This window comes from Mustela putorius, unplaced genomic scaffold (assembly GCF_011764305.1).
Source record: "Mustela putorius furo isolate JIRA1106 unplaced genomic scaffold, ASM1176430v1.1 tig00003853_pilon_pilon_pilon, whole genome shotgun sequence".
NCBI classification, from domain to species: Eukaryota; Metazoa; Chordata; class Mammalia; order Carnivora; family Mustelidae; genus Mustela; species Mustela putorius.
In genome coordinates, this window is record NW_025422005.1 from 55,035,627 (window position 1) to 55,058,923 (window position 23,297).

Here is a 23,297-nt window from a genome sequence, read left to right on the forward strand (position 1 = left end):
ACAATAAGACAGATTTTCCTGTATAGCATACCTTTACCAGTAGGAGAGGGTGACAATGCAGGAACCCTGGCTTGACACCCCTTTCAGCACTGCTCATAAATGTACAAGAAGTACCAGGGACACTGCACACATTCAGGACAACGCCTTCCTCTCTCATGCCCACCAGGGGGCGCACTAAAATCTCCCCCTACTTTGTGAAGCCTAGTGGATTTCTTAACCTCAGGATGGGAAGATATGAGGACTAAATGGGAGAGTAGATATAAAGCTTCTGACTCGTGGTATGCCCCAAAAAAGATAGTTTCTCCTTACCGCACACCCAAATATATAAACATTAGAGTAAAATAAGTTCATCTGGAAAGACCTAGCTGGCTCCTCACATAGTAGTTCTTCTGGGTTCACAGTTAGTCTCCTCGTGACCTAAGGCCTGTTGACTCTGGAAAAGAAGAATTCTGGACCTCCACTTTCCCAAAATTTCTGATTTGATGTCTGCTGTTGATGCTTCACCTCAGAATGTCCTACACCCTCACAATGAGACAAGCCGCTTTCCAATGTCTGGCCAGAAGCTTGATTGGGATTCCAACTATGAAACACAGCACCCTATAGTGACCTGTTCATTGTCTCGGGCTTGCCAACGTAAGGAGCACAGCATCAGAGTAGAGGGATCTCTAGTCTCAAAGTCAAGAGCCCTGGGTTCCACTCTCAGCTCCTCCATCTGTTCCTTGAGTGGCCTTAAGCAAGTCATTTCTAGTCCTGGACTTATTTCCCTATTGATAAAATGAAATGTTGCATTAATTGTTAAACTATAGAATCCTTTCTGGTTCTGTGTTTCTGTGATGATATCCCATTACATCAGGACCAATATAATCCAGAGGTGATGGATTAACGTGCATTATTTGCAAACTTTATGTTGCTATTTTTTAAAAACCAAATTAAACTCTTTTCAGTTGCTTCAGGACATTATGCCCAGCTGGATAAATACCTGATTTCCTATTGACTAAATTGGTTTTTTGTTCCATGGACCATATTGGACAAGTTAAGCCCATTTTCAAATTGGCGAAGGAGGCCAACTCCCTGAGAGATGTTAACTTTTATCCCAAAATTTGAGCTTGACATTTTATATAAGCATAATTCATGGGATACTGTATTTATTTCTCTAACTACCTTAAATCTACCTTTACCTTCTCAATATTTTCAAGTCTAAAATGGGAGATGTGGAGGAGAAAATGCAAGGGTTTGGGTCTAGGCCCTTCACTACTCTCTAGGAACCTTTACTCATCTTTCAGACCCACATCTCTTACTAGATCACTGTAGTGTGTGGAAATCAGCTAGATTTCTATGGCAGTAGATCCGAGGCATCTTGGATCCGAGGCAAGTTCATCAGATCCAAGATGACCTGACATTTCCCCTTCTTCCAGTGCTCTACCATAGTATTGATTGGGATTGCTGAGGTGTCTATGAAGGAGAATGAGGGGAAGGTAATAAGGGCTGATTTGCAAAGTGTTTTTCTTTATTTCTTTTTTTTTCAATTAGGGCTCTGGTTCCTCGGTTGTCAGAGTAAGCCTAAAGCCCCTTGGGTTCCTGCCAAGAATGGGGAGCTTTGTGAGCTTAGTTAACTCTTGAGGAGTGCCTTGAAGGAGAAGGTGCATGGTGCGGGAGTGAAATAATAGCCCTATCTCTAGACCTACAGAGGAGTCAGGGAAGGATGGATTGAGAAAAGACCTGAGGGGATGTTCTTCCCTAGCCAGCTTTTGCTTTAATTTATCTTGTTTTTCTCCTGTGACAAAGGGCATATTTATTAATAACAGTTCAGAACACCACAATTTCAAAAGCAGACACTTAACTTTAATCCACACCACAGACCTTTAAAATTGATTGTGATGGACAATTAAAATGTTAACTTCCTTGGTTCCTGCCAGAACACAAAGATGTCTTCTAGGGAAAGGCTGAATGTGCACCCGGAAGAGTCCTCAGCAATATGGCATTCCCCTGGTGCATTGACCATGAGATCCAGTCCTGGACTTTGTGGATCCAGAAGGGCACCTGGGATAGGACCTGCATTAATCAAGTTCCCAGAGACTGAAATATAAAAAGCTAGATGTTCATGGATTAATTTACAGTGAGGAATGCAGCTGTTGGGCTACCCAGAAGACTTGAGTCAGCAGATAGGAACATTCTCTCTCAGCATGCTAATTATTTCAGAAGCCAAATTATCATCAGAAGGCCAATTTATTCACTTAAAGGGAAAAGTACAAATTTTAAGTGAACCAGATGTTCATGTTACTCCAGCCTTTCCTGAGAGATTATTAGAAGATGGCTTAAGAGGTAGAAAATCAGAGAAAGGGGCATTTGCCAGTCCTAATGTGTGTCTTTTCAGCACCTGAACCCATAGAAGGACTAGCCTTCCAAAAAAACCATCATGCTTATGTCTGGCAAGCTAAACCTTCCTTTCCCTGCACAAGGCAAGGATGGGCACTGCCAGGACTGCCCTTGGCCACTCTCCATTTTCATTGCTTCTGTTTCCCATGGTCCTTATCCAAACAGGGTTAAAATACAGATAATTAGTTTTCTGCTTACTTTCTGGGATTGCTCCCAAATGATCTCAATTGGAATTTTTGCAATTCCAAAACTCATTAGTCACACATTTATAAACAGTGTCTTACTTTGCTAGCACAGATGGCTAATCCAGCTCACTAAGTGTGGATTTTATGAGTTTAGCTCTTGAAAATCTCATTTTTTATTTAATGGGCAGCATTATACTTTCTATATGAAAAGGGGTATGTGTGGAGGGGGTTGTATTTCACAGATTGAGAAGTGGAGATTCAGAGGAGCTGACTGCCTTGCTCTGTGTCACACAGCTAGTGGTGGTTGGTAGAGATAGAACGGAAACCCACATCATCTGAGTTCAGATTCCGCACTTGTTCCATTAGATGTAATTGAGCTTTCTACTATTAGGAAGTTTTATTTTTAAGCAAGGAAGGAAAATCAATGTGTTTTTATGAACTAGCTTTTAAAAGTGTTAACTGAGGGGATGCCTAGGTAGTTCAGTAGGTTAAGCCTCTGCCTTCGGCTCAGGTCATGGACCCAGGGTCCTGGAATCGAGCCCTGCATCGGGCTCTCTACTTGGCAGGGAGCCTCCTTCCCCCTCTCTCTCTCTGCCTGCCTCTCTGCCTACTTGAGATCTCTGTCTGTCAAATAAATAAACAAAATCTTTTAAAAAATGTTAACTGATTTTTTTTCCTAAATGGTGGGCCTGCGTGGGCTTGGGTGCATATAAAAATATGCAGTGGAGGAGATGAGATGTAAATAAAAAGGTCACTCATATGTTACCTACTGCTGCAGGGGCCATCAGGTCCAGCCACAAAGCATCCAGCAACCTTGTCTGGGAGTACACAAGTAAGTGAATATGTTTTGTTGCAGAATATGACTGTATCTGAGGCACGAGGAAAAATCCTCCACTATCGTGTGACCTTGCAGGAGGTGGCAGGAGGGAAAGTCACACTACAGAACATCACAGAACACACCTCCTGGACGTGGGTCATTCCCAGAACTGGAAATTGGGTTGTGACTGTGTCTGCAGCTAACTCAAAAGGCAGTTCCTTGCCCACTCATATTAACATAACGGACCTGTGTGGGACAGGTGAGTACCAACTTTGATTTAATATCGCCTATGGTAAACTGTGTCTTACTTACCTCTTACCTCCCACAGGCTCAGCCCAGGACCTGGCATGAGTAACACAGGAGTTTAGACTTTGGAGCCAACAGCCTTCAGAGGCTCTTTTGCACTTAGTCTGTGAGTGGCTTTGGACAAGTGAATTAACACCTCTGAGTTTCAATTTCCCCCTCTCTAAAATAGGGTTATATTATCTGTCTTGTAGGCCATTGTGAGATTAAATACAGAGACTAATACATAGCAGGTGCTTAACAAATGTTAGTTGCATTAAATTGAACACTAATATCTGGCTAATTTTTCTAGTATAAGAATAGTATGTGTTGTCAAGTTCTAGGAAAAAACATTCTACACTTACAGTCAAAACATGTTTTTAAAGCCAATAGTATTAAAATGAAATTCTGGCTGTAATGAAACTGTAGCAAAATTTTTCTATACTACAGCTCTTTATTATGCAAATTTAGATATTTATCTAATTATCTACATTGAAATCTCCCAACTAGCTATACCCATTTTATAGTTGCTTGTTCTGAAAATTGATTTCTCAAGATAAAAGCCTATGATTAGTCAACAAAGTGGCTATAAGTGCTATTTCTCAATGTCAAGATCATTAGCCTAACTTTTCCAAAAATGCCTAATAAAACTATAATTAAATCCTTTCTTAAAATTCAGTGGGACAATTTTATCTACATATGAGTATAGCAACCATCATTTGAAAGAAGCTTCTACCCAAACATGATTATTGTATATACACTGTTAAATCTTAGTTATATATCCTTTCAGTCATGTATCCATAAACATAGAGATGATAGAGTAGTTAAAAATAACTAGAAGAAAATACGAGTAAATATTGATGTACCGAGGTTGGTATATAAATTAGGAATTGCTTTTAGGAGTAACGGTTGCTCTTACCAGAGGCCTGACTACAGTGGCTTATCAGTTCTCTCACATAAAAGAAGTCCAGAGGTAGACAGTTCAGGGCTGGTGTGATAGCTTGGGGACATCGTTAGGATTCTAGGCTCCTTCTTTCTATTTCCTCTGCCAAGTTGGTTTCCATCCTCAAGATGGAAATGATCCAAGATGACTGCCAGAGCTCTATCTCCTTTCTTCTAGAAAAAGAAGGAAGAAAGGAGGACCCACCCCTCACACTTGAGGAACTTTGTTCCAGGTCACGCAATACACTTGTAGTCATTGACTCTTAACTGGTCACCTGGTCACACCCAGCTGCAAAGGAGGCTTAGAAGTGTATTTCAGGCAGCAGTATTCCCTTGCTAAAAAGGAGAGAATATTTGGTAGGCAACTGGCAATCTGTGACTAATGTGGGTATGTACCTAAAGTACAAACCTGAGAAGATGAATTAACTGTGGGGGAGGAAAGCTCAAATGCTATGCATAGTAAAATAAAAATTTTAAAACACCACAAAGCCTTAAAAATGTAAATATCAGTTTAAGAGAAGCATATATCACATTTTTTGGCAAAAGAAGTTTGATTATCTACCTGTCTGTCTATCTACTTTTTCAAATAAATAAGAGACTGGGGATATGAACAAGCAACTCAAAAATTAAATAGAAAAGTAGCAATAAAGATATGAAAATATGTTCAGCCTAACTAGCAATCAATGAGATGCAAATTTTGAGAAGCCTGAGAAACTGAATCAGACCAAGAAAAAATAAGTAGAATTAGTGTACCCCATGTGGGTAGTGTGTGAGGAAAAGATATGCTGTACCCTGTTGATGGGTATGTAAATTGGTACAACCTTCTGAAGACAATTTGGCCCTATGTAACTTTAAATACTAATGTATTTTTCACCAAAAAACTTTACCATTAGAAATGTATCTTCAGAAATGATAAGTGCTTTAAAGTAAAACACAAAGATGTTTATTGAAAATTTTTTGAAATACTGAAAGAGCATGAACAACCTAAATGTAAAATAATAGAGAAGGGACTGGTTTAGTAATATATCATGAATCTTACTTGCCTTAACCCACACCAGGGTTAAAGTGGTGTTGTAGCTATGCTTTTATTGGCAAGGAAAGATGCATATAATAAGTTAAAAGGTAGACTATCAATAGTGTATATGGGATGATGCCATTTAAAATATGTATTTACATGAATACACATTTTTTGCATGGTAAAAAATCTAGTAGTGTATGTGGAAATGTTAATAGAGGTCACAACTGCATCATGGAACTATTATAGGTGATTTTCCTTCCCTTTTGCTTTATCTATTTAAAAATTTTTCTTCTCTGGGTAGGTACTACATATATAGTTTTTAAGGTGAATTCTGTTGGGGAGATTGAACTCATACCACTATATAGTATCCTGCTGTTGTTAATATGTAGTATGTAGGAATACCTTACTTCTTCAGGTGTCACTGCATATGGGTCTTGAGGCTATAAACTTCATGAATTTTCTGGGTCTGTTCCAGATGCTTTCTTTAGATTTGGTAGCAACATCTCAAAATGACACATTCATTATGTTAGAGCTGGCCTCTACTTTATTCATTAAACAGTTATTTACTGAGCATATACTACATAAGGGAGCTAGAATCCAGCAGTAGGTAAAAAATACTGTTGAGGTCCTCCAGTTATATTCAGTCACATGGGAGGGACAGACATAAACAAGGAAACTGTGGTGCAGTATAAGTGTGAGATTAGATGGATGCCATGGTAACTCTAGGAAGAAAGGAAAGATGAAACATGGGCTTGGAGAAGATGGCCAGGGAAGCAGGAACATGTGACTGGAGTATGGAGAGACAAGTTCGTGGGAGACAGGTGAGGGAGAGGTATGTCGTCATGAGGGTTTGCTTTAAATTGAGAGCTGAGCAAATGTGCAAGTTGAGGAAAAGAATTGGGTAGGGAAGAGTTTGGAGATTAAGGGGAGAGAGGAGCTAATTAATGGAATGAAGTCCATACGGAGTGGGAAGACAATGGAAACCAATGACAAAGGGAGAGGTAAAAGGAACACCTGTTTCTCCCAGATTGGGCAGGTGTTGCGTAAGGATGAGGCTCAATAAGGATGAACATCTTGGGGAGGTAAGATAGGCGAGTACTTGAACTGAGCTGTAACTAAGAGCGTCCTGGTCCTAGAAATCTTGGAATCTTGAGGGTCTATTTTCTCTCCTAAGACCACTTCTGAACCACCCAATACTCTGGGTATCCCAGAGTGACATGGAGGGCATACTGGCAAATTACACGGTCCCATCCTTGAGTGCTCTTACACAAATTCTGAAAGATCTATAGGAATAGCATACCATGATTTTGTCTCCCTCTCTTTCAGGATATGTTCACAGTACTCACATATATAGTTTTCCTTTTAGGAAAGGAAAAACAATGTGCCCCCCACCGCCACCCAGGCAGAAAGTAGGGACAACTTTGTTGTGAAAAGCACCTGCCACAGCATTACCTATAAAAAACCATGAGAGTGATTTTGTTGGTCTACAATGAAAACTGAATGTGTGCTAAAACTTGCAGTCAACAAGTAAAAACATATTTAATATTTCAGACTAGTCCCTGTGTTCAAGAATTCTTGAAACTACAGAGAGTCAGAAGCCAGTACAGTCATAAACAGAGACCCACACAGATGTCAGAGACTGAGTCCCCAGGAGCTGAAGGAACCTAGCCAAAACCATACATCCAATTAGTGGCAGAGCTGGACTGAAAAACCAGACCACCTGTCTCTTAGGTGGGGACGTGTTCCAAATACCATATGAATTGTATAACTCTGTTCAGAAGCTCTCAGGGGGAAAGGAGATGGGAAGTTGAATGATTGAAGCTAAGAAATAATTTTGAAAAGTGATAGAAAGAAGGTGAGTTGTTAGCAGAGTTCTGAAAGAGAGAATGTGCCCTGGCAAACATCGTGGGAAGGAAATTCAGGCTGGTTCCTGGTAAATATGGTGATTCAGACAGGGTAGTGCCAAGTTGATTTGCTTAACTCATTCCAAAGAAAGTAGTGCTCAGAAGGGCTCTTTGGCTATTTTAGCCCATCACCTGCCAAACGGTACTAGAAGATATAGGTGCTCAATAAATACTAAATGAATGCATTCCATTCTCAAAAGAAAAAGAAAAAAAATCTTTGGGCATAGCCAGGACATCTAATACCAAGGCAAATGAATATAAGGGAGCTCCTACTGGGGAATTCAATTCCTTGCAAAACAGCCAGTGCACGGGTTATAGGTTCTCACCACCAAGCACATTTCTGAGGAGGTGAGAAGGACAGGAGGGACAGGATAGATGGCTGAGTGCAGTGGGGAATAGTGATAAGGGGGAGCAGTGAGGTAGCACTTTCTGGTTTTCCTCCTCCTTCTAGCTCACATTGCCCTGATATGATCATTGCTTGGACATCTCTACTATGGAGCAGGGAAGTCTAGAGAGCAAAACAAAGAAACTTCAAGGAAGCCCCAACACCTAACTGTGGAAGACGACTGAAAGCAGAGTACCTGTGAACTGGCTGGCTCTTGAGATTTCTCCTGCCATCCACCCCCATGTGCCTGGCAATTACAAGATAGTAACAGCCTTGAATCCCCGTGAAGAGCAGCTACAGCCATGGCAGCTTGGGTAGGTTCTGGACGTACCAGGTAGACCTTGGGGGAACCTGGATACAGGTAGAGCTTAGGCTGCATCACTGTAGGCTTTCTGGCCTGGAGTTTTTCAACCTCAACAGCTCCTGCTACCCACCTAAACTTGCCTGGAGAAGCACAAACTAAGGGAAATCTTTCACTTTCCCCCTGCAGAAAGATAAAGGCCAAGGCTGCTGAGCAATCCAAGAAAATAACACAAGATCCCAAAGTAGAAAATTAGGAGAAATCTGAGAGACCCACATTCTGGGAAGGGCAACCTGTGCCATAGGAAATCTCACTAATGCAACAGAAGGAATGAGGGTTTGAATAAGTATAACAAGTATCCTTAGATTAGAGAGGATGCTAGAAGCATGGCTCTGTCAGAAATAAGTGGTTATGAAGAAGCCCCAAATAAAGAGATTCAATATGGAAAGTTAGTTTTGAAATCAAGAACACAGCCAATAGGTTGGATAGCAGAAAGGACTCATCTGAAGACTGAATGAATGAGCAGAAGATTGGGTGAGAGAATCTTCCAGTGGCCATCCAAAGTGGGAAAGAAGTCAAAACATGGGAAAAGTGAAAACATGGAAAGAATAGAAGTTACAACAACTACTTAAAAAGAGTCCCAGTAACAGAAAAACTAAATGAAGGGGAAAAGTACTTGAAAATATTTATAAAAAAAATCTTTTGGTGGCAAATGCCACACTGGGGTGCCATGCTGGTATGGGACATTGGCAGCGGGACAGGTTGTCCCCATGTGGGGTTAGGGAGTATGTGGAAAACGCTGCTGCGAACTTATCACTTCTCTAAAACATAAAATCTGCTTTTGAAAAGTCTCTGCCCAAAAAAAAAAAAAAAAAGCAGGGGGAAGGGAGGGTGGAGAGAGGGAAACTAGTGCAGAATGATCAAGAGGTTTGACCCCAAGAATACAAAAATGGATCAACATCAGAAAAAGGTATTAGTGTAACTCATCACAATAATAAAAAAAAAGAGAAAAGGGATATGTTTTTAACAGATGTGAAAAGTATTTGGTGAAAAAAATTTTTAGTAAATAAGAAGTATTTTATAAAAATAAACCTATTTGAAAACTATGAAGAAAAAGAAATTTTTTTAGTTTTTAAAGACTTTCTACCAAAAATCTACAGCAAGTATCACCTTATGAAGGTAGGTAGGCACATTCTCTTTAAAATTTTTAACAAGATAAAAACAAAATAGTAAAAGAGATTTAATTTGAAGATTGGAAGGAGAAGATATTTCACATGTGGAGCTAATAAGATTACTATGTGGAAAATTCAACAAGGGCAGTGGACAAATTACTAAAACTAATTAGAAATTTTAGCAGGCTTGCCAGAAATAAGAATAATACACACAAATTAATGGTAGAATAAATGGTAGAAGATATGATGCCATTTTAAAGAGCAAAGTCAGAGTATAAAGTGTCTAGGAATTAGCCTGTAACAAAGAATGCATAAAAGCCTTACTCCATTAAGGAGGAACTGGGGCTTATGAAGAGGAGCTGAATAATTTCAATGAAGCAGCATATTTACAAATGGAACAATTTAACTTAATTCCAATAAAAAGTACAAGCTGAAATTTCTGAGGACTCTGATACACTAATTCTAAAGGCTAAAAGGAAGAAGAAAGTGTCATAAATATCCAGGACCACTTTGAAAAATGAAGGGCAAAATGAGGGAAGGACTTTATCAACAAGATAATCAGACATCACAATGCCTAGTAATGTGAACAGTGTGTTCTGGGAAAGAAGTTGACTGCAGACACAAACCTATGAATGTATGGAACTTGGTATATATTAGGGATGGCATCACATTTGGAAATATTGACTCACAGTATGGAAAAATATAATAAAATCTATTCCCTTTTTTAAAAAAAAAAAAAGCCTTTTAGCTAGATTTGGATTAAAAACTTAAATGGGGAAGGTAAAACCAAAAGCCAATAAGAGAAAATGTAGGTCAGTATCTTCATGATCCCAGGTTGGAAGAAATTTGTAAATAAGACTCAAAATGTACAAGCCAGATAAATTCACCTATATCAAAATAAATAAAGTAAATACTTATGTGCAACAAACATATCATAAAGTTATCAGAGAGTTGAAAGACTGGAGTATATTTCTAGTGTTGGAAACTAACAAATGATATCTAGAACATAAAACCTATTGCTGTAAATCAGAGAAAAGACAGGAAACTCAACAAAAAACACGAGTGAAGTATATAAGCAGGGGGTTTACAGAGGGGGAAGTCAGATCGCTAGTCATGCATAAAGAGAAGCTCAGCTTCATAAGAAATTGGAAAACATATTTATTATAAAAATTCAGAAAAACAAAATAAACCACAGTAAAATGCCCCCTTGCATGTACCAGATTGGTAGAAACTTGAAAGTCGGAGAATAACCACTGTTGGTGGGGAAATAAGAATCTTCATGCCTTTTTTATTGCAGTGTCAATTGACTGGCTATATTAAAGATCACTTGCTGTGTTTAATGAAATAATGTGTGGATTTACTCTATAATTGAGCAACTCTGTGCAGATATATCCAGAGACACTCTTGCATAGGCTCACATGAGGACATGCCAAAGAATGTTCATTGCATCCTTGTTTGTGTAAGCTGAGTGTTGGAAGGAACCTCCTGATCGTCACTTGGAGACTGGACAGAAAGAGGTTTGAAGTAGCAGTTGGAAGGAATGAGCTGTATTTACATATAGCAGCAGAATGGACATACTCCAGAAATATAATATTGAGTGGGAAGGAAAAAAGTAAGAAAAAGCATTAAATTTACTCCCAGCACGTTTCATGAAAATACAGAACACAAGCACAAAGTCACACTAACTTTCAAGGATACATAGATATCTAAATAAACATCTGGGAGGTAGCTTAGAAGTATGCATATATCACTACAGCAGTTACCTCTGGGGACACAGAAGTGGAAGATGAAGGGAAAATAATTCTACCAATAACCCTGCACAGGGTCCTTGCACTAATAAAAACAAATCTGAAGGTTTTGGGTTTTTTTTTAAGATTTTATCTATTTATTTGACAGAGATCACAAGTAGGCAGAGAGGCAGGCAGAGAGAGGGGTGGGGGGAAGCAGGCTCCCTGCTGAGTAGAGAGCTCGATGCAGGGCTTGATCCCAGGACCCTGAGATCAAGACCTGAGCCGGAGGCAGAGACTTAACCCACTGAGCCACCCAGGTGCCCCAAATATGAAGTTCTTAACAAGAAATTGGTTTTCCCTAACACTTTGCTGGATGAATTGTTTTTTATATCTTTATCCACCTGTGATTTTGGTTTTGTGCTTCCCCCTTTTTCCCCCAAAGGGTTGCTGGCTCCTCGCCAGGTCTCTGCAGATTCGAAAGGTGTGGACAACATTATGGTGACGTGGGAGCCTCCTGGGAAAGCTGCACCTGCTGTCCAAGAGTATGTGGTGGAATGGAGGGAGCCCCATCCCAGGTGGGGCACACAGCCCCCTCTAAACTGGCTGCGGTGTACCCCACTCAACGTGTCGGCTCTGATTTCAGGTATTTAGTTGTTCACCTCCTCTTCGAAAGCTATTAAGCACCCCCCCCCTTTTTTTTTTTTAAAGAAAGTGCAGATGGGAACCCAGAACCTTCCTCAATTACAGGCAGTTGCATGAGAGGAACAGTGATGACCTTGAGTCCTTTAGGACACTACCTTAAAACACAGCACTGCAGCCGTAGAAGACCAGCTGATTGACCAAAGCCTCTAGTATTTATGGATAGTTCATATGCCTGGCACAGAGCCATATAAGACAAATGCTTCATTGACGCACACAAGCATGGCTGAGAGCTAGGTAGTAACCCTTCAGTGTGACAGGCACCTTCCACGTGGGAGTTTACGTAATTCTCAGAACAATCATGCGCAGCAAGTGTTTAACTCTGCCCTTTGTACAGATGAGGAAACCAGGAGATCTTTCATTCCCAATTCTGTTGTATGTTATGTGTGTGATAATAAATCCAGATTTATCTATATAATAGTTAGCACCTCAGTCCTCAAATCCAAATCTGTCAGTGGTTTCTATCAAGTGGTAGAAAGCACCCAAAAAGATACTAAAATGATCAGACAGAACTTTGTCAATGTCACTTTTAGGAATAAACTCAGTGTATTAAAAAGTGCTGTTTCTGCAGCTAGACTATCTGGGTTTAAGCCCTGGCTCTGTCACTTACTAGGTTGTGTGACCTAGGGCAAATTACTTAATGTTTCTCTGGCTCAGTTTCCTTACTGTCAAATGAGGAAAATAATAATACCTACCTCATTGGGTTATTGTGAGGACTGATTGAATTAATGGAGAGAAAACATTGTGAACAATGCCTCACACATTTTAAGTACTCAATAATTTAGCTGTCACTGTTACTGTAATATGTGACAGGGCTAAGATTTTCATAGGTTTTCAAACTCTAAACTCTACAATATTTTTATTACACCATGGCCATCATTACATCTCCCCAAGGGGATACACACGCCCTACCTATGGAGACAAGACAAATGGAATAAACAGACCACACTACCAAACAATATGTGAGCTAGTCCTTAACCGTGAGCCTCTTGTACAGGTTAGCTGTTCAGACTTCTAGTGGGTTGTGTTCAGTTATAATCACTACACCTAAAGATGGTGTTGTCTAGATAACCCAAAGAATATCAGAAGAAGATGAACAAGTTATTGGGGGTCTGGAACTTTTAATATGGAAACCATTTGGGGCACCTAAGTGACTCAGTTGGTTAAGCATCTCTCATCTCAGCTCAGGTCTTGCCCTCAGGGTTATGAGTTCAAGCCCCGCACCGGGCTCCATGCTGGGTATACAGCCTACTTTATAGTAATAATACTAGTAATAGTAGTAGTAATAATGTGGGAACCATTCATCCCATAGAAAAGAATTCTAGATGTGGGTGGGCAGTTTGATGGCTATTGCTGGCTTTGATGTATATGTGGGAAAGACTATGTGTCCTTTGTTGCTCTGGAGAATGAAACTAAGTCCTCTACATAGACATTATAAACCAGATATCAGCTCAGTTTTGAGAAAGAAATTGCCTTACATGTGAGAGCCTCTAAGAGGACAATCAGTTGGCCCTCAGGGCGATGTGTTCCCTGTCCCTAGAACTGTTGCAGTAGAAGCAACTTCCCTTTAGCGCTGTTACGCCTATCAGATCAAATCAAACAGTGGATAGAAAAGGCATTTACTGAATTCCAAACTGCTACAAAATTGTAAACGCTTATTTTAAACTATATTAGGATTGACCTCTTTGGGGTAGTTTAGACCCTGTGGCCCCTATAGTTTCTTACTTTTAGAATTTCTGTGATAAGACTCAAATACCATTAAAAGAGATGATAAGAGAGAATGTTTTGTGTATTTAGGGAACTAAAAGATTTTTAAGCACTTTAGAAATACTCATTTGAATGAAATCGGTATAATACTGGGTAAAATAACTTTGTTAATTAAAGTTGTTCCCCTGCTTGAAAACACTTGCTTAGCTATTAGTGTTGATGTTACATTCTGGAAATAAACACTTAAAAAAGTTAAGCAATTCATACTTATGAATTCAGTATGGCACTCTCCAGTCAGTAAGGTGACTCCTTGCCATTAGGATCCTCACCAGCCTTTTCCCAGCTGCCAGGGCAGCACTGGTGTTTTGGAGTATATTCTGGAGGCCAGAACACAGTCCAGCTCTTGGGCTGTAGGTTGGTTGTAAGCTAGAGACCGTCAGTACTGTCTTTTGTGAGTAAAAATGATTCTAACCATACAGAGCTACTCCTTTTACAAATATGTCAGAATCCGTAGGTGTCTAGAAATGCCTTCCCTGATGCCTGGGCTTCTGCATGCTCCCACTCTATTTCCTCAGTGATGACTCCTCGTTATTGATCATTTAATGTTTGTCCTCTCCCATACTTAATAGATGAAAATAGCTTTTGACAAAAAAATCCACCAAAGAGGTAGTTTATAAATATGGAGTCAGAGCCTTTGCCCAAGGATGGGAGGTATATATGTAGGCACAGGAGTAGTGGGAAATGAGCCTGGAAGTTGGGGCCAGTGTATAGAAAGAAAGAAAAATCTCAGGAATGTGGATGTTGTACACTAGACAGCAAAGCTAAGGACTTTCTGAGGTGAACCTCTGAAGGCTAATGATTAGGGCATGTTTGTGTAAGAACTAGCCAATAAAACAGGAATCCCTAAAGTCCAAACCAGGGAACAAGCTTTTTAGGACTCTTTTCTTCATGCAAAGGGAAATATCAGCTAAGTTATAGAGCCACACTTTCTTCCCTCCTCCACTAAGTGTAGGCTGTTCACAAGAAACCCACAGCTTCTGGTGCAGCAGTCTCAAGGCCTCTGCCCTGAACTCACGTTTTGCATGGCAAAATGCAATGATACTAATTGCTTAATGAGCTCCTCTGGAATTCCCACACCTGCATATGACACGGTGGCTGGTCGGCTGGTTAGAGACAGCAGAGACAGCAGCCAGGCCCAACCCCTCTCCCAAATGAAATATGATTCCATGTTGCCCTTTTGGCTTCTGGGTCTGCCTGCCATGGCGCAGAATCTTTGGATGACTAAACTAAGCAGACTGTGTCCTTCTCTCCGTATCACTTGGTTCATGAATACAAATGGGAACTCACCATGGCATGAGTTTGGATCTCCTTGTGGTCTCTTCTGACAGTATTGTTGCCATCTGAGCTTTATGTGATACTTGCTGGGGTAGTTAAGGGACAATGGATTTTCATATAAAACACACATTATTTAGTAAATTATCTTGTGACATAAAATTCCTCTTCCTCAAAAATCAAATGTTACACCCTGATCAACTGTCAGTGGAGGGGACCAGATCTGTTCATGGCAGGACGTTAAACACTGTGGGAGAGAGTGATTACTCTGACCATGTGACCCTATTGTTGTCTAGTAAGGATTCTCTCTCATTTCCCATTAAATTTCCTTGGGAATTTAAAGCTATGTTACGCACAGTATCTGTGAAAAAGGCCTTTTCTTTTCCTTTTAAAGAATTTTATTTATTTATTTGACAGAGAGAGATACAGCAAAAGAGGGAACACAAGCAGGGGAAGCTGGAGAGGGAGAAGCAGGCTTCCGGCTGAGCAGGGAGCCAGGACCTTGGGATCAAGACCCAAGCCAAAGGCAGACACAGAACCGCATAAGGACTGAGCTACCCAGGTGCCCCAAAAAGAGCCTTTTCTTTACAAGAAGTAGAATCTGAAATTCATGGAAATAAGGAGTTTTGACAGGAAAGAGCAACTTGCCAGCCAACTTCATGACCGACAGAAAATTGCAAAGTTTGGCATTTTAAAAGCGAGGAATTAGCATTACCATTCCTAGGTATCCTGCTAATCTCCAGGCTGTGAAGCAAGTGAAATCTGACTGGAACTGAGGGGAGCTCAGGGGAAGAGGGCAGCAGGAGAGGCTGCATTGCCCTGAGCTGTCCCAGTGTGTCCCAGCCACATGGGGCAGATCTCCATAAGCATCCCTGGAGTGAGAAGGCCTGTCCAGGTTCTGTCCTGGAAAACACAAGCCGCACTTCTCTATAAATAGCAAACAATTGGTTTGTAGAAGTCCATGGTTCTTCTTTCTTTTTCTTTTTCTTGAAAGTGACTTCTAAGGTGCCTGGGTGGCTCAGTGGGTTAAAGCCTCTGCCTTCGGCTCGGGTCATGATGCCAGGGTCCTGGAATGAACCCCACATCAGGCTCTCTGCTCAGCAGGGATCCTGCTACCCCCTCCCTCTCTCTGCCTGCCTCTCTGCCTACTTCTGATCTCTGTCAAATAAATGAATAAAATCTTAAAAAAGAGAGAGAATGAGAAAGTGACTTCTGTTTCAAAAGCAGTCTGTGTGGTTATATTTAGATCTTTGTTGGAAGTGGAATAGCTTTTGTCTCCTTGATTGTGATGACCCTGAAAAGACACTTCAGGTTGGCCTGTCTGTTCACCATGAGGTGAACTTGGTCTTGGTGGTGGGAGCAGTGGCTTCCTGAAGCCATTGACATGGCAAACAGGGTGCTGAGATTTTGTGACTTAGGCCATCCCTTCACCCTCAGCCCAGACTGTCCTTGAACTATCTTCAAATGAAGGAGAGCAAAATGGATGCCTTGAATGCATCCATATCACATACTTAAATGTCTCCCTTCAGTGACTTACATATGATGCCAAACCTGTTATAAGAACTCCCTTTTCCCCACAGAGAACATAAAACCCTACAACTGTTATGAAATCAGCGTGTGTGCGATATCTGGGGACCAGAGAGGGTGCACCTCCATCCGGGGTAACTCGAAGCACAAACGTGAGTCTTGGGACCTTTTGCCAAATTTTGCTTTTGTTCAACAGTTTGGATTTGGAGGGTGACAAAAGCCGCCTGTGTTCTACTTTGCAGCACCACGGAGTGGCCCCCACATTAATGCCATCTCAGAGGAAAAGGGGAGTATGGTAATTTCGTGGAACGAAATTCCAGCCCAGGAGCAAATGGGCTGCCTCCTCCATTACAGGATATACTGGAAGGAACAGGACTCCAATTCCCAGCCTCAAGTATGCGGTATGTGGGAGAGACAAATGCAGTGTGTCTTTCCCATTTAGGTGTCAGGGACATGTAACATCACGCATATGCATTCTGACAGGTACTAGCGCTGTGAGTGGCACATAGTAGGTGCTTACTAAATATCCATGAAATTAATTGAATGAAGAAAAATAAAAGATATAAACACACACACACACACACAGAGTGACTGACTATGTTAGTGCCCAGCAAGTAGAAGTGAAAGGGATGGACTAGCCTCTTAGGAATGGCTCATATAGCGAGATGGCATTTCAGAAAGCAGTAACAGCACTTGAATACTATTATGCAGACCCTTGAGGTTTGCAAGGGATGAGTTGGGAGAAATTTTGAATCCTCACATTTGCAAATACTATCATAGCATATTATTTTCTCCTTAAAATAGGTAAAATACAATACAGGGTAAGTAACTTCTTTTGACCTGTAATTATTCTGTAACTCTAAAACGAAAGCAATTAAATTCTGGCTGGGACATTATCTCAGATGATTTCATCTCTCATTTATGTAGCAGTTCCAAGTTCCTTGCCAGATTTGATGTTCTAATCTTTGATTTATTCAGAGTCGTGGTTTTTTTTTTTTTTTTTTTTTCCTTCCTGGCTTGACCTTCTTTTTATTTCATAAGCAAGCTGGCTTTCTTTCAGGAGCATTTATCATAAAGAAGCAATATTTTTATTCCTTCGTGAGAACTGTTAGGTCCAGGAAGAATGCAGCAAATCCACTCTGAGATGTGGGCTCCAGAGAGCTGTCTGCAAGAGGGACTTTTACCTGGGAGATTGGACAGGATGGTCCTTTCTCTTGACCTTAGCAGATCATCAATATTGATTTTTCAATATTGATTTTCAATATTGATTTATATAATAAAAATAAACTAGAATTAAGAGTGCTAGTTAATGCTAGCACTTAATCCTAGTTTATTTTTATTATATAAATAACCCTTGCACATGGTAAAAGCATTCAAATAGTTGAGAAAGCTATACAATGGAAATTATCTCTTCTTCCACTCTTAGGCTATAGCAGTGTTTCACATGTTCTTCCAGAAAAAAAAACCTTAATGCACATTAAAGCATATATTTGGGATCATCATGTATATTCTGATCTATACCTTGCTTTTTACCTCTCAATAATATATCAGCCCACATCAGTATGTATGGATTTGCATCACTCTTTTTTAACAAAAGCTCTATATAATTCTATTTTAAGGCCTTGCAAGCGGTCACTTAACTAATCCACCATTGATAAATAGAACCTATCACTGAACAAAGCTGCTTCCTACTGGGCCTATATGGATAAGTCAGTCCAGAAATGCACCCCAGAACCTGGTGACTTCATTGACCTCTTTGTGGGCCATTTGGAATTCTCCACTTGAAATGTGGAGAATTCCTCCCACCCCCAACTGTCATTTTAGCAGAATTAAGACCACAATGCCTATTAACAATCAACACAGTCAATTGGTTCTTAAAGCTACTCTTAGACATGTTGAAGAAAATCTCTACCTTATTCTATCACAAATCTGATGAATCTAAAGTCTATGTGAGGGCATTTGAAGTTTTATTTATTTATTTATTTATTTATTTATTTAGTAATTTGAACACCCAACTCAAGACCCCAAGATCAAGCGTGGCACACTCTAGGGACTGAGCCAGTCAGCCACCCCCTATGTAAGGGCATTTTAAAATAAGTTGAAAGGAGGTAGAGATTCAAAATTCTACTTCACACCGGTTTAAAATAAGTTTTCCTTTTGCTCGGTAAGCACTTGGTGATGAATCAGACCTGTGCCCTGTCTTCCAAGAGCTCTGGGTCTACGGAGGGAGATGGAGAGGCCCACAAAAGTGATGTAACCGCTAGAATTAAGGACTGACAGCTCCCTACTCTATTTGGTAACCAGCAATCATTGGCAGACCCACAAGTACAGTTTCCGGATAGTGGTAGAGGGCAGCAAGTGAGGACATGGGAAAAAGACGTCCAAGAGACATCACAAACGGAAGAGGAAGATGGAGCACCAAGGAGGAAGGAGCCCTGTCCTCTGTCGTTGGGTGCTACCCGCCCCAGGCAGCAGCACAAAGGGAGCCTGGGGAGTGCAGTAGGAGTACATAGTCGGCTTGAGCAGAAAGGAGGGGTGCAGCTGCACAGTGTTAGTATCTCGCTCAGGGGATTCTGGCGCACAGCCGCTCCACTGGATACATGCCAACACTGCCGTGGGTTCCAAGAACGCATGTCTCTACCGGTGCACACATTGTGCATTGTTACTTCCTGGCTGTTTTTGTCAACAGTTTCAAAGCATCTTGAAGGAAGAAGCCCTGGCGGTTTGCTCATCATTGTCTCCCTGTACCTACCATACTGTCAGGCATACAGGAGGTGTACGTAAAAACAGTATTTGTTGACTGACACATGAGTGAATACTGCCCCACACTTGTTAAACCAGTGGAGACTGTCAGGTTAGAACTAGTTTCCAGTAACTGCAGCTAAGTTTTGTCTGATAGTACTTGACCTTCCTACCTGCAGCCTTTCAAAAGATTGGTAACTATCCCATCTTCCTAAACTGGTGCCTCCTCGTTTCACGACTAGAGCCTAAAATTTCAGACCCCTATGGATTGAATGCCCCTCTTTATCTCTGCCGGAGATCACAGTCTGGACCAGGCAGCAGAACCAGTATTTCTGGCATGACTTCTTTCTCCCATTACTCAACACAAATTCTTTTGCTAGCCAAACTGCTGGCTCCATCAACCACCTCACTGCTCCCTCCACAGAGTTACAATTTTAGTTCTTCAAATATATGTGGGCGTGCGCACGTGCGCGTGTGTCTGTGTGTGTGTGTGTGTTTGTATGTAAACTTCTTTGATCATTCTTTGACCAGCAAACCATTCAAATCCCTTCCCTTCCGTTCTGAGGTCTCATTTCACGCTCGGAGCTGGAGATGCTTTCACGCAGTTAGACAGCTGACTCTGAGGCTCCCTGATGCTTTGCTATGGCAAGATGAGCAGAAGGTCTCTCCAAAATTAATTTTTTAATCCCCTGCCTTAGGAATAAGGAAAGATTTTTTGAGTTCAATCAGACTGGTTAAGTCTGTGCAAACAATTTCATCAGGTTAGAGTTGGCTTGCAATTTTCCACATGGTACTTTTTTCTCAACAGGATGTTGAATATAGAGAGTGCTCTGATAGTCACAGCTGTTACGTGATCTGCTCAGGCCTCACCCCCTTTGGGTGAAGTGACCATGATATTATAGGACTCCTTCTTGCTGGTTACCCATAGTAAACACGGGTGTGGGAATACAAGAGGTCTGTTTTCCCCACTAGATGGTGAACACTTTGAGGAAGATTCTGTGCCTTTGTATACGTGGTGACTTGTCAAGAGCACAAGTTCAATAAATATTTGTGACTGTTGAAATAAATTTAGCAAACAGGAGTGTTGTCTGTCCTGCCCTGGGGTTTGTGAGCTGGTAACTGATGTTGAGGCTCAAAGTGCTGGGTTCTAGTTTCCACTTTGATCACCAGCACAGACACATCTGCTGAATGAGCCAGGAGGCTACCCCTGCCAAAGTTCTGCCCTTGATCTTTTAGTCACCCTGCTCCCGTATCCCCAGCTTTTGAGAAGCCACTCTAAAACTCACACCCGGCAGATCACTGGAGAAGATTGCCTGTGTACTACAGGAGGAGAAAAACAACATCCGTGCATTGCCCAAAAAACACAACATCTTCCTTGCTGAGACTCTGTAGGAGTGTTGAGATCAAAAGGGACCAATAATCTAGGCTTAAACCACCAAGTAAATCTAATTTAAGTACCATTGCTCCCACTTTTAGGTTTTATGTCAAATTAAAGCAGATCATTATATTAAACCCATTAAGACCAGTATCCAGGATCTACCAAAAAAAGCAGAAAACAAAAATTAATGTTACTTAACTGTCTATTAACTGCCAAACTTAGCTTGCTTAAAAATTCTATTGAAAACAATTTGTGTATTTAATTTCCTCCCCCCAAATTTTCAAAAATATCTAAAAACGTTGGAAACATTATAGTCATGGGAAATAAAAGGAGTTACTACAGCTAAATAATTTCAGAAGAAGAATGATAGGGGCGCCTGGATGGCTCAGTCAGTTAAGTGTCTGTTTTTGGCTCACGTCATGATCCTCGGGGACAGAATCCTGCCTGGGCCTCCGTGCTCAGAGAGGAGCGTGCTTCTCCCTCTCCCTCTGCCGCTTCCGGCTCTTGCTTTTGAGCATGCACAAGCTCAGTCTTTCAAATAAAATCTTTAAAAAAAAAAAAAAAAAAAGGCAGAGTGATAAAAGTTCTTTCAAAAGATTTTATCACAGAAAATATATTTAATTATTTTGGTATGCTGTGAAGTAGGACCGCCACAAATGACAGTGTCTAGGGCCTATCAAAGTATTAAGTACTAATGAATTAGTACTTGTAAAACAGCAATGTGCTTTTCTCTTTCAAATTAAATAAAGCATTAACAACAACAATAAAAATAAGTAAAAGCTCACATTCAAATATTTCCTTTAATACGTGTCTTTCTTCTTTTATCTTTATCCTTCTTTCAGAAATTCCCTACAGGGTACCCCCCAATTCACATTCAATAGACAACCTGCAGCCCAGAGTGACATATGTCCTGTGGATGACAGCTCTGACAGCTGCTGGGGAAAGCCCCCCAGGAAACGAGAGGGAGTTTTGTCTGCAAGGTAAGAAATAACTTCAAAGATGGTGTGTCCACCCTGGAACCCTACGTGGGCATACACTCCCACTATGTCTGGCATAGAAATGATCAGAGTTTCTCTCATTTATCAGTTACCTTCTTGCTGCTACACCTTTGCACTTGCTGTTTCCTTTAAATGGAGTACTTCATGGTTTGCTTGGAGATAGTACCTACTTACCTTTCAAAACTCAGTCTAAATGTTTCCTCCTCCAGGAAACCCTCCCAAATGCATCAACATAATCCTTCATAATGCACTACATTTGACCCCTATTCAAAACTCTGAATCCAATAGGCAGGAACTGGTATCTGTTTATCTTCAAGGTCTAGTATGGTACTTGTTCACTAAATAACTGTTCCAGTGCCCAATGAGAATAATCTCAATAATAGCAGCTACTTCATATCAGATAGTTACTATGCAGCAGTCATTGTGTTAAGTACTTTGCATACTGTAGTTATTTTGCTAGGGCTCTTGTAACAAAGGGCCACAAACTGAGTGGCTTAAACAATAGTAATTTATTTTCTCACACTTGTGGAAGTCTTGAGTTCAAGGTGTCGGCGGAGTTGTTTCTTCTGAGGGCTATGAGAGAATCAGCTCCCTGCTTCTCCCCTCCAAGTTGAGTGGCAGTCTTTGGTGTTCCTTGGCTTATAGACCGTTGTCTTCATCTTCACATGGAATTCTCCTTGTGTGTGTCTTTGTTCAAATTTCCTTTTTTAAAAGGACACTGATCATACTGGATTAGGGCCACCCTACTCCAGTCTGACCTTATCTTAACTAATTACATCTGCAGTGATCCCATTTCCAAATACGGTCACTTTCTGAGGTACTGGAGGTTAGAACTTCAACATAGGATTTTGGGGGTGGGAGGACACAATTCAGTCTGTGTAACACGTACTTTTACTCATTTAATCCTGACCACAGCCACATGAAGTGTCTGCTTTACATGATTGTACCTGGCTACATTACCAGGAGGCACTCTATTCAAAATGAATAAAGAAATACGGAATGAGGATGCCTTTTTATAACGCCAAGAAGGTACAGAAAATTACCCAAAGTCATAGAAGTGGCCATAGAAGTGGCAAATGGTAGAACTACAGTTCAAACTTAGATTTTAGTGACTTCAGTTAAATTGGAGTACATAAATAAGTGACCTAGCTAGCATGGGCTTCCCTCTGCGGGCTAAACTGTGCTGTTCTCTCTGGCAGCACCTGTCTGCATCTTCTCCAAGCATGAAACAAGCTGTTCTTGCTTTGCAACATGGGGTATTAGGTTGATCATTCGGGACTTTGTTGTTCTATGCCAGGTACTTCTCCACTGGGAAAGCTGACAAAGCCCATCTCCTAGTACTCCCATGGAAGCTAACTTGTGAGGGATTAATTGGATTAACGACTCAGCATCTTTCTACTTGTGGTACTCCAGACTTGTCCCATCTGCCCAGGAAGGACGGCAGATGCTAAGGAAATGTCAGATCGTGCTGATTGAGTGGTGGGAGTAGCAAAGCTGCCTGCGTCAACTTCCCCCCGCCCCCGTCAGCCCCCGTGACACACCTCTCATGGGGGCTGGCAGGGCTGTGGCTTCTCATCCCTCCTTGCTCACCCTCTCTCCCCCAGGTCCCCACATCTACATGCCCTGCTGTGGAACAGGAGAATCTTTCTGCAAGACACCCTGCTCCATGCTGACATTCCACTTCCTGTGGTTCCCCAAGGCCCTTTAAACCGGAATTCAAACTGCTCCCTCCCCAAGCCCAGCACGATCTGCTTCTGTTCACCTGTGTAGCTTCATCCTCTGCCATACGCTCATCACTTATA

At 41.1% G+C, this 23,297-nt stretch overlaps 1 protein-coding gene across 4 annotated transcripts in view; it reads left to right on the forward strand.

The window, feature by feature from the left end:
• Nucleotides 1-23,297, forward strand: part of IL12RB2 (interleukin 12 receptor subunit beta 2) — an 83,455-nt gene that overhangs the window by 49,236 nt on the left and 10,922 nt on the right. For all 4 annotated transcript variants that reach the window (XM_004762973.3, XM_045064707.1, XM_004762974.3 and 1 more), the window contains 5 exons: nucleotides 3,418-3,637; nucleotides 11,555-11,755; nucleotides 16,431-16,529; nucleotides 16,620-16,778; nucleotides 21,340-21,477. In XM_004762973.3, coding sequence (XP_004763030.1) covers nucleotides 3,418-3,637; nucleotides 11,555-11,755; nucleotides 16,431-16,529; nucleotides 16,620-16,778; nucleotides 21,340-21,477 — 817 coding nt within the window. The remainder of the gene's footprint in view (nucleotides 1-3,417; nucleotides 3,638-11,554; nucleotides 11,756-16,430; nucleotides 16,530-16,619; nucleotides 16,779-21,339; nucleotides 21,478-23,297) is intronic.